Below are 17,028 nucleotides of genomic sequence, written 5' to 3'. Positions count from 1 at the left end.
TATGCTCCTGTTGTTGGCCTCAACTGGCTCACACTGTTGCAGGCCTCTGGGAGGGTGAACCTTTGGATGGGAGATGCCGCTGTCTCTCTTTGCAAGAAATAAACACGATTTTTAAAAAGAGAAAAGATTGAAAAGGAATCCTCCATGCAAAGCCTACAAAGGAGGAAGCTTCAGGAGGAGACAGGAAACACAAATGGTCTGCAGCTGGAAGGACTCTGGTTTATATGAAGAGAGCCAGAGATAGTAATTCTAGAAGCTGGAAGGCCTGAGACAAGGTGGTCCCAGGGACTAAGTCCAAGTTGCTTCATTCACATAGCTCGAGGACCCCTTGCATCCCCTAAAAAGTGAGAGGTGCCTGCTCAGTTAGTGCTTGAGAACTGTCTTGTGTTTTCCCAAAACAGATACTGAGACAAGAATACTGGTTCAAGAGTTTTCTGTGGGAGGTGCTGACAGAAAACGTGATGAGAGTAGGGGACAGGGCAGGGAATGAGGGAAACCAAGCAAAGGAGTGTGAGGAAGCAGGTTGTTCCTGCACCACCAGAGCTCCCTCCCAGTGGGCAATCCTTAGGAAATGGGATCAAACATATCTCCAAATTGTGCCACAGAGAGCCAAAGACAGGGTAGCTTTTACCCCTGAGTTCCACCCTACGCTGGTTGGCAGCTGCCAGGGAATTAACTCCTGGGGACTTCTGCCTTGCCCTGGTCATATGCCATGCCTATGAGAAGCCCTCAGCAGAGAGACTTGGGTATATGAGAAAGGAAGCTTTATAATCCCTTGCAGCTGCCGGTGGCCTCCAGGGTGACTTAAAGGAATACAGGCAGGGCATCAATATATATTCTTATAGAAAAAGGAATAAGTGATTAAGTAGCTGAGAGATAAATGCATGAAGGAATGAATCATTCTTTCTGATGGAAAATGAGTGAATGGATAAAATCATTGAACTAATTGAAACTTCAAGAGATTGAAGTTTCTTGTCCCAGGGGAGTCCCTCAGTGGCAGTAATGTGCTAGAACACAAAGATAGTGAAAATCTCTTCCCACTTCAAGTTCACAGGCATTCAATTAGCTCACAGTTGGCTGTGGTGGAAACCTTTACACTGTGATGATGACAAATGCCATCAATCATAGCTTTAGCCCTGGAAGGTCTAGTTTGTGGCACACACAGCTCAGTGTGAATGTGAGTACTATTACTTAATCCCAATTTCCCACCCCCTTTCCTACCAGTCTCCTTACTGTTGCCTGTTTCTTCCAAGGGCCCCTTCATGCCTCTCTTGCCTGAAATTGCACTAAACCTGGGAGACAGTCCCTCCCTGGTTTCACTGCAGACTGAGGATCCTGTAAGAGCTATTCATCAGCTGCTTTCCTGTCCTCCATCAACCTATTGCTTTGAACAGTGACTTGCAAATTAAGCTGAAGGATTAATAGCATTTTTCATTGATATTCCTTGTGTGGTTCAATTAGTTACAAGGAGGGAGCCGCTTGCCTTCTCTCCAGGGGAAACCTTTGGTGTCATTAACTGCAAAGATAACACTCCTGCTTTGGGTGATTATGGTTTATGGATGCTTATTAAGCCACAAAATGCAGGGTACTGCCTCTCATCTCTTTCAAATGTATTTCTAACCAGGTTTTATACAAGGGAACTCTGCATTGACTAATTTGTCCCTTTCTTGGGACACGTTTTGTTGCTAGGAACAGAACCATAGATCACTCACACAGCAGTAAAATCAAAGTTCGTTGTAGAAGATTTAATTTGCTCTCTAGAATTCAAGGAAAGTGAATGGGCCAGTGGTCATTCACTGATTATCATGGCATATGCTGGAAGGTGAGGTTTCTGCTTTGTTGGAGGAGAATTGGGAATTTGAGGAAACACGGAAACCCTCAGGTTCTATAATTCCTCTTCAGTAGATAAATGAATTTTTGTACCCGGGGTATACCCTCAATGGTAAGAAATGTGAGCTAGTTACCTCCTTGCTACAAAATACAGGATTGGCTGTGAATAGAAGTGCAGAGCCCCAGGTTTGGAAAAAAGACATGCACATGCACACTCACAAATAAGCACGATGTCTACACTTCATTTCATGTTGCTTATCATTATAAACAGCCTCGAGGAGATCTTTCTGGTTTCTTTTACACACACACATACACACACACACATGCACAGGAACCCAGTGTACTCTCAGGCTTTTCTCCTTACTTAGCCTGCAGGAACCCACTCCTAGATTTTCATTCCATCCTGGCTGCAAAAGAGAATTTTCCCATCTCCCAGAAGAGGTCCTTGTGTGTCTTAGGAACCCAAATTAGTTACATAGAGCCAAGCATCTGCAAGTCATATCAGCCCTCCTCTTGCTTATATTAATGGCCCCTTAGAGCAATAATTATAAAGCTAAGGAAGGCTCTGTCTCTGCAATGCCTTTCAAGGTCTTTCTTATAAATTCTCCCATCTCATTAAGGTGAAAAGAAAAGAGAGAGGGAGGACAAAGCACCTGTTCTGGTTTGGCCCACAGTTTGTGCCTATGTGTTTATGAGACACTCGAGAAAGATGGAGAACCTCAGGTTATTAAAGCACCATGGTGCGTATCTGCCAGAGAACAGTGGATCATTTGACAGTCCACTCCTTCAAACTATGTGGTTGGAAATTGTCCTTTCTGCAGTTCTCAAGTTAGGTAGAAGAACATGGACATAGAGTCTACAGACCAGGATTCTAGTTCCAACTCTGCTTCTAACTGCATTGGGCAGGATGATTTTCCTCCAGTTCTTGGGTTTATTTCCCAACAGAGTAGTAGTAACAACAACAGGAAGAAGTGGAAGGGGAAGAGAAAGAGGAGGAGGATGGAAAGGAGGTAAAGGAACAGAAGAGGAAGGAGATGACGTTTGGATGTTGAATGAAGGCTATTAGCCTACTACTTTACATGTGCTCTCTCAGTAGGTAGCAATACTATTATTCCCAACCTCTTTCAGCACCCACTAGCTACACTGATCTTCACTGGCTTCTTGAATTTGTTGAGCTTTTCCCCACTAAGGATGTCACATAAGCTGATTCCGCTACTCAAAGCACTTTATCTGCCCCCTACACTTTCTGCAGGCTTGCTCTTGCTCTTCTTCCAGGTTTTAACTTAGGTGTAAGATCCTTAGGAGCAAGCCACTGTGGCTCAGTGGGTTAAACTGCTTCTTGAAATGTGGGCATCCCATATCATAGTGCTGGTTCAAGTCCCTCCTACTTTGCTTTTTTCCTATGCGGCTCCCTCCTTAATGTGTTTGCATAGCAGCAGATGATGGCTCAAGAGCTTGGACCCCTACCACTCTTGAGGGAGACCAAGATGAGGTTCCTGGTTCCTGGCTTCAGCCTACCACTGGCCTGACTGTTGCAGCCATTTGGGCAGTGTACCAGTAGGCAGAAGATCTCTTTCTGTCTGTGTGTGTCTCTCTGCTTTTTGAATAAATAAATCTTTTTTAAAGAATACAATCCACAGGCATAACTTCCTATCTAAAAGAGGTTCCTTTCAACACAATGACCATGATTTGTAAGAATTTATATATACTTATTAGTTCTGCCTTCTCCATCCAGCATTAACCTCCATAACAGACATAAATCTACTTTACTTTTGCCTTTGACCTTATTACCTTTCTCTTCCCCACCGGCTGTCCCATGGGGCAAGTGTGCCACTGAACACCTGACTGCATCAGTGAATTAACACATGTGGGGGCAGAAGGTTGATCTAATTTGCCTAGTGCCACACATTTGGAAATTGGGCTCAAACTCAAGATGTGCCTGATTTCAGAACTGCTCTTGTGTGCACAATAGGGTGGAGTGGCTGGTGGAACAATGGGAGGGGAATCAGCAGGAGGACTTTGAATGTTTCCTCCCACTCTGCATTTCTCTGCCACATCAAGAGACTCTCGCCACCCCCCTCACCCCTTGAAGAGACTCTATAGGCCCACTCTCCTCACTGTCTTGATGTCTTGATGTATGCTAATTTTGGGACCAGGCCTCTAGCTGCTATACTCTGGAGGAGTTGATTTCACTCTCCCAAATATGAAATCAGCCAACCCTGTAATAAGTTATTCGCTCAGCAGGATCTGCCTCTTCTGGAGTTATACAGATATTATCTGTTTAATCCTCACAAACCCATGTGAATATAATATCAGTCACACAGTATGATTTCCCTTTAATCAGTGAGGACTGTGTGGATGGGAAAAACTGAACCAGGAAGCCTGAAAGTGTCATATTTAACTCAAGAACAATGTCTTGTGTTTTAGAACTCCAAACAAGCTAAAAACAACTGCGTATGTGGTTTGAACAGACTGATGCCTCTTTTCCATGCGTCTAACATTTTGAACTAGCTAAGTACATAATTGTCATTCCATCTGAAGTTTCTTATGTGGTGGTATTAATAATACCCTACTGTATATAAAACATTTTAAGATGAAAAACTGAGGCAGGTGTGGCATAGGAGGTTAAATGGCTACCTGCAGTGCCAGCATCCCAAATGACTGCTGTTCCACTTTTGATCCAGTTCCCTGCCATTGTGCCTGGGAAAGCAGAAGATGGCCTTTGTATGTCCATGTATCAGTCTCAAATGGAGCTCCTGGCTCCCGGCTTCAGTCTGGCCAGCTGTGGCCATTGCAACCATTTGGGGAGTGAGCCAGTGGATACAAGACCTCTCTCTCTTTCCTTCTCTCTTTGTAGTTCTGGCTTTCACATAAATAAATATGTATTTTTAAATAAGATAAAAACACAAGATACTCCCTTTATAGCTACTAAATACTGAAATCAACAAGATTTCTTTTTATGCTGTTCACCTTTTAACTTGGTACATTAGAAGGTCCCACGGAACTTTCTGAATGCAACTTTTTGAAGCAACTGTGCTTTTCAGCCATATTTTTAATAAACAAATGTTGAGCCTCATACATGCATACACCCCTCACAATACTGTTATCACAAGAAAATATAATAATGTATGTTAAGTTCTGGGTATTAGAACTTGGCCCGGGCCGGCGCCACGGCTCACTAGGCTAATCCTCCGCCTTGTGGTGCCGGCACACTGGGTTCTAGTCCCGGTCGGGGCGCCGGATTCTGTCCCGGTTGCCCCTCTTCCAGGCCAGCTCTCTACTGTGGCCAGGGAGTGCAGTGGAGGATGGCCCAAGTACTTGGGCCCTGCACCCAATGGGAGACCAGGAGAAGCACCTGGCTCCTGCCATCGGATCAGCGCGGTATGCCGGCCGCGGCGGCCATTGGAGGGTGAACCAACGGCAAAAGGAAGACCTTTCTCTCTGTCTCTCTCTCTCTCACTGTCCACTCTACCTGTCAAAAAATAAAAATAAAAAAAAAGAACTTGGCCCATGGTAAGCACTTGAAAATAGCCACATCAGATTCTCAGCATTTGTTGCTTTTCCTTGCTACATCTAAAATACCTGACAGGCACTTCTTAGGAAGAAAGAAAGTGTATTTCAATGTACAGAGTTAAGGTCTAAAAAAGTCTAAGTTTAGGCACTCCCACTGTTGAGTGTATTTGGTGGAGGCAGATGGGGAGATTACTTGGTAAGGTAGGAATCAGCAGCTGATCCCAACGTGGCTGTTAGAACCAACCCTTTCAGGAGAATGATTTTCCACATGCATGCTCCAAAATGACCTAAAGACCTCTCACTGGGTCCACCTTCTGAACATTCTGATTGTACCAAGTCTCCACCGTTGACTCATTGATCATTGCCATTAGTCCATTAACAATTCACAGAGGAATGTTGAGGACCGAGCCTTCCATACACGGGCTTTTGGGGGACCCTCTCTTATCCAACTGCAGCAGTAGATGACCTGTACTTCCTTTTGTGTGTCCAACAGCTGATGACACACACAGGACTCTTGCCCCAGGGAAGTACATGTGTGTAAATACCTCAGGAATCTTGGCATGCATTTGGAGAGGGCAATACATCAATATATACTTCACATCATTTCATTCTCGCAACAATTCAAGGAGTACAGGGGATATCCCTGTTTTACAGATAAGGATCTTGTGGACACAGAAGAGCTGTCCCCACAGTCATCGCATGCAGATTCAGATTCTATCACTCTATTGTTTCTTCTGGAAGAAGTCTCATGAAAGATGGTGTCTTGACCTAGCACAAGTGGCTGGGCCATCCAGTATTAAACAGTGAAATCTAGATGTGAGCACTGAATAATTTGTCTTTATTCCTACCAGTATTAAGAGCTGAGAGGAAGAGAGCGTTTGGTCATGAGAAGTGAGCAAATCCACACCATGGGGATGAAGGCCACGTTCTTTGAGCTCTCACATTGTGTGCACTGTGCCCAGATTGTGTGTGGGCTGGAATAGCGTCTGACTGTCTTGTCAAGTCCTAGCAGTAAAGCAAACTAGGAGGAAAAGCAACCAAAAAGATCAGTTTTTCTGGATTGCCTGGATGTTGGTTCACTGGAACTGACAATCAAGTAGAGTTTGGTAGGCATTAAGTCTTAATTTCCTATTTTATGGCCTGCAGCATCTCATCGAGAAACATGTGTTTACTGTCATAATATTTGTTAACATTTATTGAGTGTTTATGATGTGCCAGTATATATTTTGAATGTTCCACGTGTGTTAACACATTAACACATTTTGCTCTCACTGCAGGCCAAGCTTTTGGTCAAGCTGTTTCCATGTAAAAAATATTAATTTTGAAGGCTTATAACTTAAAACTGCCATGCACCAAAATATGACCCCACAAAGCACTGCTTCCTTGCAAAGCTTTTACAGTGTGTTATTGTCACAGTCCAGTCTTTGCCCATTAAATTTAAATAGCCAATTGAGGCAAATAATCCTGTGAGTGTTCTTCCCAAATCAGACTCAGATCTGTTTCAACTTCTGGACTTTCTACTTGATGATTTTGTGAGCTCCAGCAGTCTTCTTGTGCATGATGGTTATCTACCTCATGAAACAAATAACAGAGCAACATTTAAGAGTAATGATCAATGTTATTTTATTTACAAGAAAACCAAGGCATGAGGAAGTTAAGCATTTTAACCAGCGTCATGTTCCAGAAACCATGCACTTGATTGCCACACAATAATTCCTCTCACTGTGCAAAGTGAGCAAGTAGTCCCAATAGGAACCCCCAAGCTACTGCAAAAAGCTAAATTCCAACATTGAAATAAACTGGAGCTTTGTAGCAAATGCATTGGATTAACTTCTGTTGGAATTGATCAGGAAATTCTTCTGAATTTAGTCAAATTGTCATGTGAGTGATTTGGGGATTTGACAACTTCCCACCCTAGGCTAAGGCTGCTTTCCTGGGGTTGGCCCATGTCTTTCTAGAATACTTCTCATAATTTTGAGAGCATGGTTCTCAGGTTAATTTTCTACCCAGGAGAAATGCTGATACCCGCTGGTCACCAGTTAAAATCTTTAATAGTTGGTTCAGAAATAACAGCCACCACAGAGATGTATTCACCAGCAGGGCTTTAGACTGAAATATACCTTGGTCCTATGCTCTGCAAATACACTTCTCATCTCCTGGATATCTACAATCTTTTTAGCTATAGAATCCTTTGACCACACCTTTCCAAAAACTGATCTGTATTATTCTAAAAGAAAAAAAAACATGCTTAAGAATTTATTTTGTTTTTAATTGATAGATAATAATTATATATGTTCATGGGGTACAGTGAGGAGTTTTGACACATGTATGCACTGTGTAATGATCACATCATGTGTCTCATATTCCCACAAATCAGTTCTCATGTATTTGTGGCAAGAAGACTCAGAATCCCCTCTTCTAGTTACACTCCCCTGTGTATTGCAGCATTATTCACGTTAGCCAAAATACGGACTCAAGAAAGTGGCCATCAGCAGATGAGCAGATAAAGAAAATGCAGTAGGGGCTGGCGCTGTGGCTCTCTAGGTTGATCCTCCTCCTGCGGTGCCGGCATCCCAAATGGGCGCTGGGTTCTAGTCCCGGTTGCTCCTCTTCCAGTCCAGCTCTCTGCTGTGGACCGGGAGGGCAGTGGAGGATGGCCCAAGTGTTTGGACGCCTGCACCCGCATGGGAGACCAGGAGGAGGCACCTGGCTCCTGGCTTCGGATTGGCACAGTGCGCCGGCCGTAGCGGCCATTTGGGGAGTGAACTAATGGAAGGAAGACCTTTTTCTCTGTCTCTCTCTCTCACTATCTAACTCTGCCTGTCAAATTAAAAAAAAAAAAGAAAAGAAAAAGAAAATGCAGTATATAAGCTCAGTGGAGTAATGTGGAGGCATAAGAAAATAATGAAGCCCTGTAATTTGCAGCAACATAAACAAAATGTGTGTACCACAGACAATAAAGCCAAAAAAAAAAAAAAAAAAAAAAAGAGAGAGAGAGAGAGAAGAAACTAAGGATATACTCCAAATTCTCCCTACTTGGAGATATCCATTGTTGACCTATTGGCACACTACTTTGAGGTCTTTGTGGCTTATGTCTCAGGGCAGCTCTTTGCACACGAAAGCGCAGTTATTTCATGCTAGTCTTACATGATGCACCAAACAACATTTCTCTAATTTGCAGGATTATTCATATAGACACCTGCCCCCCAGATCCTCCCATTTTTCCACCTTTTCTCTTCCAGCTTCAACCAAACTCGATGCTGCCCTTATGAATGACTGAGCTCCAACTGTTAGGCTGCACCAGGTCAACATCATCCTAATAGTGACCCTCTCCTGTGTTTCTTTGTTCTCCCCAGCTTTTTGCAATCTTTGCATTTGCAACATGTGGTGGCTACTCTGGAGGCCTGCGGCTGAGCGTGGACTGCGTCAACAAGACAGAAAGTAACCTGAGCATTGACATAGCGTTTGCCTATCCATTCAGGTAGGAAATGGCGGTTCATGCACCTTACTGTGAAAGAGAGGGGGTTTTCTTCCTCTGTGGTTTCTCATAGAAACATGCATTCTCCCAGAGAGTTGTGGATAAACAGAATAGATTCTGCCTAAAGCCACAAAATGCCCAAAGTGCACATCCAGCCCCTACAAAGGGAAGATTTATGAGTTGTACCTTGCAATCCAGAGCTGACTGTCTTCAAAAGCAAATGCTACACATGGTCCAGCATTGAGGGATATCAACGCAGAGACTTCAGATACATGATTCCTTCCTCCTCCTCCAATTTCCTAATCTTGAGGTCTCCCAAATTCTCTCTAGAATGGTGCATCACCTTTAACTTCATAGTAACTATGCAGTTGTGTCTGACAATGTGTTTAATTATATCTAACACTACCTCCATGTGCTAGACATTGGGCTTAGCTAGGCTCTCATCACAGTGTCACTTTGAGGAGTACCATGACCATCAGCACTGACCAGTGGCAAAACTAAGGCACAGGTACCATTTGTCCATATGCCCTCAGCTCAGAGTAACAGCCAGGGTTTGAGTGCAACTGGCTTGAGCAAATGTTCATATTTCCATTGCTCTACTGAAACTGCTTAGAATAGCTCCTGTAACCTCTTTATAAATTCAGTATGAGACTCAATACCTTATCTACATATATGCCCTGTTTATAAAGTTAGATGCCTATCAGGCTTTGCCCCAAATCTGACATCTTATAATTCTGAACCATATATTCAAAGCAAGCTAACTAGATTCAATTTTGAAATCATTTATTTCTGAATTTTCCCCAAATACTTGGCACCAAGTAACTGGTATGATCTTAAAAAAAGAAAGCTTTCAACAGCCTAGCATAACATCAGTATTCTCTCTTCTTCTCTTGTTCATTTCAACTTAACAAGTACTTATTGAGTATAGATCTTGTGCCAGGCATGATGCTGGCCATATAAATACAAAAAAAAAAAAAAAACTTAGCCCCCCAAAATCTTCTAAACAGAAAAGGAAAGTGTTTTCAAAAATATTTTCCATGGAACTATAGAAAACTGATTTCATTAAAAAGGAAGAGAATAAGCAAGATGGGGGAGGAGTGAAGAAGAGAGAAGTTAAGAGGAAGAATTTTAAAATATGATCAAATAAATTCAAGAAATATTTCTTGGTACTTTGCTTTTTAAATGCACACATCCATTATTGGTCTAGTGAACTTTTTGTAGTGTGAAATAAGGTGCCTTGGTGTCTAAGTTAAAAGTCATGAGGACATGGCATATATCCCGCTATTCTGACTGGTTTTTAAGAATGCAGCTTGAAGCAGTTGCAGACACTTCTTCAACTAGATAGTCTACACACTAACCAAAAAGAGAGTACAAAGTTCAAAAATAGGAAGCATGTAATCCCTGGTAATGTGTTTATTAGAGCTGTGCTGGGCTGGTAGAAATGCCCATGAAAGTCATTGACTTCGTTCATGAAATCATATGTTTTGCATTCCATCTATGGTGATTTCAACACCAAGAGGTATAGTAGGAGCAGTTAACTTTAAGGTCGGTTCCCTAAGATCTGAAGAGTAATGAGTCAGTAAACACTGAATTACTGGAGCACAGTAGTCCTTCACACAGGAGGAGAGCAATCAAGAGATCTTTCTGGAAAAGAAACAAGTGCGTGAGCTGCAGTGGGCATAGTAAGCAGGGTTGTTACAGAAATCCAAGGTGGAAAGACTGTCTTTGTTCAAACAGGCACCAGAGACAGTGGAATATTGAAGTACTTTATTATGCCAGCGGGCCCAGCTACAATCATTTCTTGAGAATAGAGCAACAGTCCCAAGTTTCTCACAATATTTATAGGCTCATCAGCATCATACCTTAGCTGTTACAGCATTGGTGGGTTTAAATTGCAGCCAGTGTGACTTAGGACCACACTTTCAATGGTCAGTGAGCCAGTATGTTTCTAAAAGAGATACCGGGGCAGATTTACTAGGACAGATTTATGACTGGAGTTATAGAAGCAGAACTTAAGACTTCTTCCCTCCATAGACAAGATAACAGTGGACAGTTGCTTCACTAGTTAATTGCGAGTAGCCACTTTGCAAGGTCTGTGTTGGGAGGAGGGGTCTGCTTTTCTTTCTTTGTCTCTGGTTGTGGCTGTATTTCTTCTACAGGGTCATATTTCATTTCATGCAATCCCTGACTCATGGTACAATTTGAGAACATTCTTTAACAAATTTTCTCCCATGGGGCTCCTTGATTTTATTCTCAAGGCAAAGTTGTATGGATCAGCCCAGTGAAAGGCAACATGGAGAAATTAGATAAAAGTGTTTACTGACACCAATAAGGTTAGCAGCCCCTGCATTTTATTTTATTTTATTTTATTATTTTTGACAGGCAGAGTTAGATATATAGAGAGAGACAGAAAGAAAGGTCTTCCTTTTTCCGTTGGTTCACCCCCCAAGTGGCTGCTACGGCCAGTGTGTTGCAGCTGGCGGGCTGCGCCAATCTGAAGCCAGGAGCCAGGTGCTTCCTCCTGGTCTCCCATGTGGGTGCAGGGCCCAAGGACCTGAGCCATCCTCCACTGCACTGCAGGCCACAGCAGAGAGCTGGACTGAAAGAGGAGCAACCAGGACAGAATCCAGCGCCCCAACTGGGACTAGAACTCGGGATGCCGGCGCCACAGGAGGAGGATTAGCCTAGTGAGTTGCAGCGCCGGCCAGCCCCTGCATTTTAAAATTGTTTATGTGCGTCCTAAAACAACGATGCTCAATTATTGTTTTTCTTAGTAGCACAGCTTGACTTTCAAACACTATGTCACTCAGAACCTCCATATATAAGACAGATGAGAGTCATGGTGAAAGTAGAAGCAGGGAAGAAGGGAGCTGAAGGTCCCTACGTAGTCCCCCTTAGCACTCTGTGTAGCACACACATACTCTACCCCACTCCTCCAACCCCATCCCATACAGCCTCTGCGGTATCTTCTGGGATCTTCAAGTCTCCTAGAAACCATTGAAATATGACCATTCTATAAGACAGTAAGAAACCTTTTTTCCCTCTTCTTACCATGTCTGTACAACATTTATTGCATACTAGCAAGGAATCTCTTCCCACTAGCATCCATCCAGGAGACATCCATGCCATTCTAAAGGGAATCAATTACACTAAAGTCTGCAATTTCAATTTTATATTCAAATACAAATTGTACCATTATTCTCCTACAGAACATGTCAGTAAGAAGCTCGATTTATACAGATTATTATGAAGGCATTTGCTTCAGAAACTGTAGAATTAGTTATCAGGATGTTATTTTCCCTTAAAACTTCCCAAGCCAATGCCAGTGATTTGATCAGAATCTTGAAAATAAGAGCATTCATCACTATTCAGATTATTACAATCGCAGGGAAGACAATAAACTCAAATCCCATGTCATTTGAATAAAAAACAATTAGTTTACAAATGACAGATCAAAGGAAGCTATTTAACTCATTATCACACAAGTACTTCAAGATGTAAAACATTGTCATTTTAGTAAATTGTAGATAGCATACAAAATACTGATGTGCTGTTCCTAATACATAACCAAAAAGTACAAATACTTATACCATCATACAGCGTATGTATTTTTGTCTCATACTTATATTAGAATTTGCATATATCAATATATCATTTACTGTAGGAAAAACATTTATCACCTGAACTAACTTGACTTTATTTAAGTGAAAAAGCAGTATTTCACTGTTTGCTCATCTGTTTTGTCCCATCTTTGTACATGCTTGATGATTGGGAAAAGGGTATTTCTGTATTCAGTATTTTTAGCGCGTCCTTTATCCATGGAAGTATCGAGTTGGGTTTCTCATTTTAAGCTGTTTCCTATGTTTGTAGCAGTCTACCTGAGGACTCACAGCAAATGTTTTACACTTACACATGCACAAATGGTGGCAAAGGTCAAAGTTGAGAATTTAGGGGCCTCTGGTAATGGTTTTCATAGCAAAGGCTACTTTTGAAGCATCAAAGAGATGAATGAATGAACACATACACAAATACTTACTGTAAGGGTGTAATATGCCAAATACTGTGCTACACATTTCCAAGTACATTATGTTATATGACTGTATAAGACTCTATGAGGAAGGTTACTGTTACACCAATTGAAATGACTGAGAGAAATCTGACAACATCACACAGAACATAAAATCTAAAGTTTGGATTTCATGCATTTTATTAATTTGCATAAAACTAAGAGGTAAGAAATATTCATCATGAAGCATGGTGAGCAGAGAAACAATTCATGATGGAAAGAAGTGGTAAAATTGGAAAGGTGGTTTTCACCCAGATTAAAGGAGACTGAATTATAAGATGATTGAATAGGAAGGAGTTAACGGTGATAAAGAGAGAATAATAAGGAAAACCATTTTGAAATGTAGAGGATAAATTTGGATTTGATCACACAGTATTTGAGGCTCTTGAAAGAAGCCTGGAAGAATTTTCTTTCAGGCAGATTGATGTTAGACTTCATGAAGAAAGAAAGAGGTAAAGCTTAAGAATGGAGCATTAAGAGCCAGCCTCAAAGAGTGAAAGGGAAACATGGTTCTCTTAGAATTGTACCTGTGAAATACGTGAAATCTGTTCTGCTTATATTAATGAAAACTTTTTTAAAAGAAAGAAAAAGTAAGTCCCTGAAGAAGAGAGGTCACAAGAGACAGAACGGAAGCAGGTGGCCGACTATGGGGGATGCCCACACTTACAGAGATGAAGAGTCCCTGACAGAGACCAAGGAGAATGAAATGGGGAAGAGTTTGGAAAGTGTAGTTTTCATGGGAGATAAGAAAATCCCATGCACTTTAGCACTAGCAGTCCTGAGTACTTCACAGAAGTAAAAGCGTGAAACCAAGAAAAGGCTATCGAGTATAGCTTGTTAAAGGCTTTAGGAGATATTTCAGTGGGAAAGAAAGCATACCAAACTGCTGGAGGATAAGAAGTAGAATGAGGTGTATTTTACCTTACACAGTGAAATGCAAAATTCAAAAGACTAACAATCATCCAATAAGTCTGAGTTGATGATTTGGGCAAAAAATACATCAAGTTGGTTAATGATCTTCTTATAGACTAGTTCACCTCTTCATTCTTGAAAGTAATATGATCACTAGATGACTAATAAATTTGATAAACTTAGGCTGGGCAAATAAACTACTCATTAAGGTTTCCTGGTGTATAGCTATCTTCCATTAATTAAGAACTACTGAACAAAGAGAACAGAAGAGTTATAATAAGAAAATGCACTAGGGTGGGCTGCGTGGCAAGTGGTTGTAATGTGGACTGAGACAGCACCATCCCACATTTGAGTGCCTTGGTCCAGCGCCTACCTCTGTCTTGTGAACCCAGGTTCCTGCTTATGTAGGCTGTGGGAGACATTGGTGATGGCTCAAGTAATTGGATTCCTTCTACCCACATGAGAGATCTGGCTCCTGGCTCTGACTTAGCCTCACTCCTGCCTGTATGCATATTTAGGAAGTAAATCACTGACAGGAGTAATCTCCCTCTCCTTTCTCTTCCCCAATCCCAAATTAAGCAAAATAATAACACATTCATTAAATTAGTTGTCATGTCACTTTCATGTCTTGAGATCCCATCAGGATGAAAAAAGAGTAAGTTAGCTACTATCTCAAGCATTCTTTTGAATATGAGATTAGTAGTCATAATTCTAGGTAATTAGTAAGTAGTCTTTGATAAATTTACCCCCAAAAATACTTAGAGATAGAATAAAGTCTGAGCAGAGATATTTATTGTCAAATCATTTGAGATACTGGGAAATTATAAATGGAGATCAGTATTGTGAAACGTGATATACTGTCAACATAATATTAAGTGACACAGCTGAATGAGACTCTATGTATGTGGGATGGCATAGATTTGTTTAACTGTATATTGGCTGACTGTAGCAGACACTGCCATTGCCACCCATTTTTCCTACTCTTTGACTAATTGTGCCTACACTTTTTTCTCAGAGTCCCTGTTACTGTTGAAGGGATTTCTCTAACCATAGGAACTTGCTTGGTCAGTAGACCAGGCAGGCAAGAAATGCTGAGGGGCTAATATCCCATAGAGCAACCCACATCCATTGACAAATCTGAGTTGGAGAATACATATCCCAACTTCCTCAACTCTAAGGCTGGTTCTGTACTATCCCTCATAGTTACCCAGCAGGATGGCTGCACTCTGGTCCTTTTTTTCTTAACCTTTTATTTAATGAGTATAAATTTCATGAGTACATTTTTAGGAATACAGTAATTCTTCCCACCATACCTTCCCTCCGAACCCACACTTCCTCTCCACTTTCTCCTCTGTCTCCCATTACTAGTCCCTTTGTCCATTAAGATTCATTTTTCAATTTACTTTATATACAAAATACCAATTCTATACTAAGTAAAGATTTCAACTATTTGCACTCACACACATATACAAAATATTAAGAAAAAACTCAGAACAAGTTTTACAGTTAAATCTCATAGTATGACTCATTTAGGACAGAGGTCCTGCATGAGGAGTAAGTGCACAGTGACTCCTGCTGTTAATTTAACAATTAACACTCTTATGTATGACGTCAGTGATCACCTGAGGCTCTTGACGTGAACTGCCAAGGCTATGGAAGCCTTTTGAGTCCACAGTTTCCATCAGTATTTGGACAAGGCCATAAGCAAAGTGGAAGTTCCCTCCTCCCTTCAGAAAAAAGTACTTCCTTCTTTGATGACCCCTTCTTTCCACTGGAGTCTCATTCACAGAGATCCTTCATGTAGGATTTTTTTTTTTTTTTGCCACAGTGTCTTGGCTTTCCATGCCTGGAATGCTCTCATGGATTTTCAGCCAGATCAGATGCCTTAAGGGCTGATTCTGAGATCAGTGCACTCTGATCTTTAACTCACCTTTTTAATTACCTTCTAGTGTTTCCAGGGATAAATCCTCCAAAAGGGAGTTGTACTCAATTCTTGATCACAGGGTCTGTTTCTGAAAGTCGAACCTAAAACACTGGCATACTTTAGAAAATTATCATCATTAAAGAAAATAGATGGATACATATTTGATTGTTCATTGGATAGAGCAGATAGCTATTTCCTTTCACTCTAAATCATGTTACATAATATAGTTCATACAAAAACAAAACAAACTTGGTAGGAAATCAATAGCTACAAGTCAAAACATTTCCTTTTTGGTTTTCAGTTCAAGGTCTCATATATGAAGCCATAGTTGTTCTCCATCCATAGTATCTTAATCAATATGGTAGGGCTTCCCTGATTGGCAGTTATAGTAGGATGTGCTTCAACCTCATTTTTCAGATTTTCTGAAAAGTAGATCATTACTCAGATGTTGGAGGATTTCATGCACCTCTGAAATCCATTTTGTGTAAGACATAATCTCTATTTTTGGTCAGTCCATAATATATTCTCCAGTATATTCTATATATATTCCAATATATTCCCCAATATATTCTCCAAATCTGGTGTTAAATATTAGTTTTCTCATGGGATACCCAAAGTACACACATTAAATTGTGTTTATAAAAGATTATACCATAGCTATCACATAAAAATGCCATTTATTTCTAGGCAGTGAGAGTGTGAGTACATGAAATATTCTTTTTACCCTTGTCCATATTTTTTAGATATTCTACAGTAAGCTTTTATGATTTTTTATATTGTTAATCTGAAGAAACAGTATAGTTTGAATTTTAGAGACAGATTATTTGCATTCAAATCTGCACTCAGCTATTTATTAGCTATGTACTGTTGAGAAAATTGCTTATCATTTCTGTTTCTTATCTGTGGAATGTCAACTAATTCATAATATTGTTGCATTAATTGAGACATGTATATGAAATGCTTAATACAAGACCTGGCATTCAGTGAGTTTTACTTTAGTAAATTATTTTTGTTTATAATCAAGTAGAGGTAATTAAAAATAAACATAATAACTAAAAATATGGAATTATTTTTACTAGTTAGCAAAATTATCCTTGAGACAACAAATGCCTCCTTTATTATATTTAACCCAGAGTGGTTACTTCTGCATATCTCTTCCTCTCTCTCTCCCCTTCTACCCCCCCCCCACCCTCTTCCTCTCTCACTCCTTTTCCTTCACTCCCTTTTTCCTCATATTCAAATAATAAAAAGTATAAATATTTAGCTATCTTACATTAACTTGCTTTTAGCTCTTGAAATCCTTGA

At 40.8% G+C, this 17,028-nt stretch overlaps 1 protein-coding gene and 1 long non-coding RNA gene across 4 annotated transcripts in view; one reads left to right on the top strand and one right to left on the bottom strand.

Annotated features, from left to right (window-relative positions):
* Nucleotides 1–17,028, top strand: part of SYNPR (synaptoporin) — a 364,988-nt gene that overhangs the window by 216,229 nt on the left and 131,731 nt on the right. For both annotated transcript variants that reach the window (XM_002713284.5, XM_017343927.3), the window contains one exon: nucleotides 8,700–8,824. In XM_002713284.5, coding sequence (XP_002713330.1) covers nucleotides 8,700–8,824 — 125 coding nt within the window. The remainder of the gene's footprint in view (nucleotides 1–8,699; nucleotides 8,825–17,028) is intronic.
* LOC127486064 (uncharacterized) overlaps nucleotides 11,728–17,028 on the bottom strand; it is a 147,234-nt gene continuing 141,933 nt past the window's right edge. For both annotated transcript variants that reach the window (XR_011379212.1, XR_011379213.1), the window contains one exon: nucleotides 11,728–15,824. This is a non-coding gene — a long non-coding RNA (uncharacterized lncRNA). The remainder of the gene's footprint in view (nucleotides 15,825–17,028) is intronic.

Source organism: Oryctolagus cuniculus, chromosome 10, assembly GCF_964237555.1.
Source record: "Oryctolagus cuniculus chromosome 10, mOryCun1.1, whole genome shotgun sequence".
In the NCBI taxonomy this organism is placed as follows: domain Eukaryota; kingdom Metazoa; phylum Chordata; class Mammalia; order Lagomorpha; family Leporidae; genus Oryctolagus; species Oryctolagus cuniculus.
The sequence above is the reverse complement of the archived record's forward strand: the minus strand, read 5'-3'. Positions and strand labels throughout refer to the sequence as shown.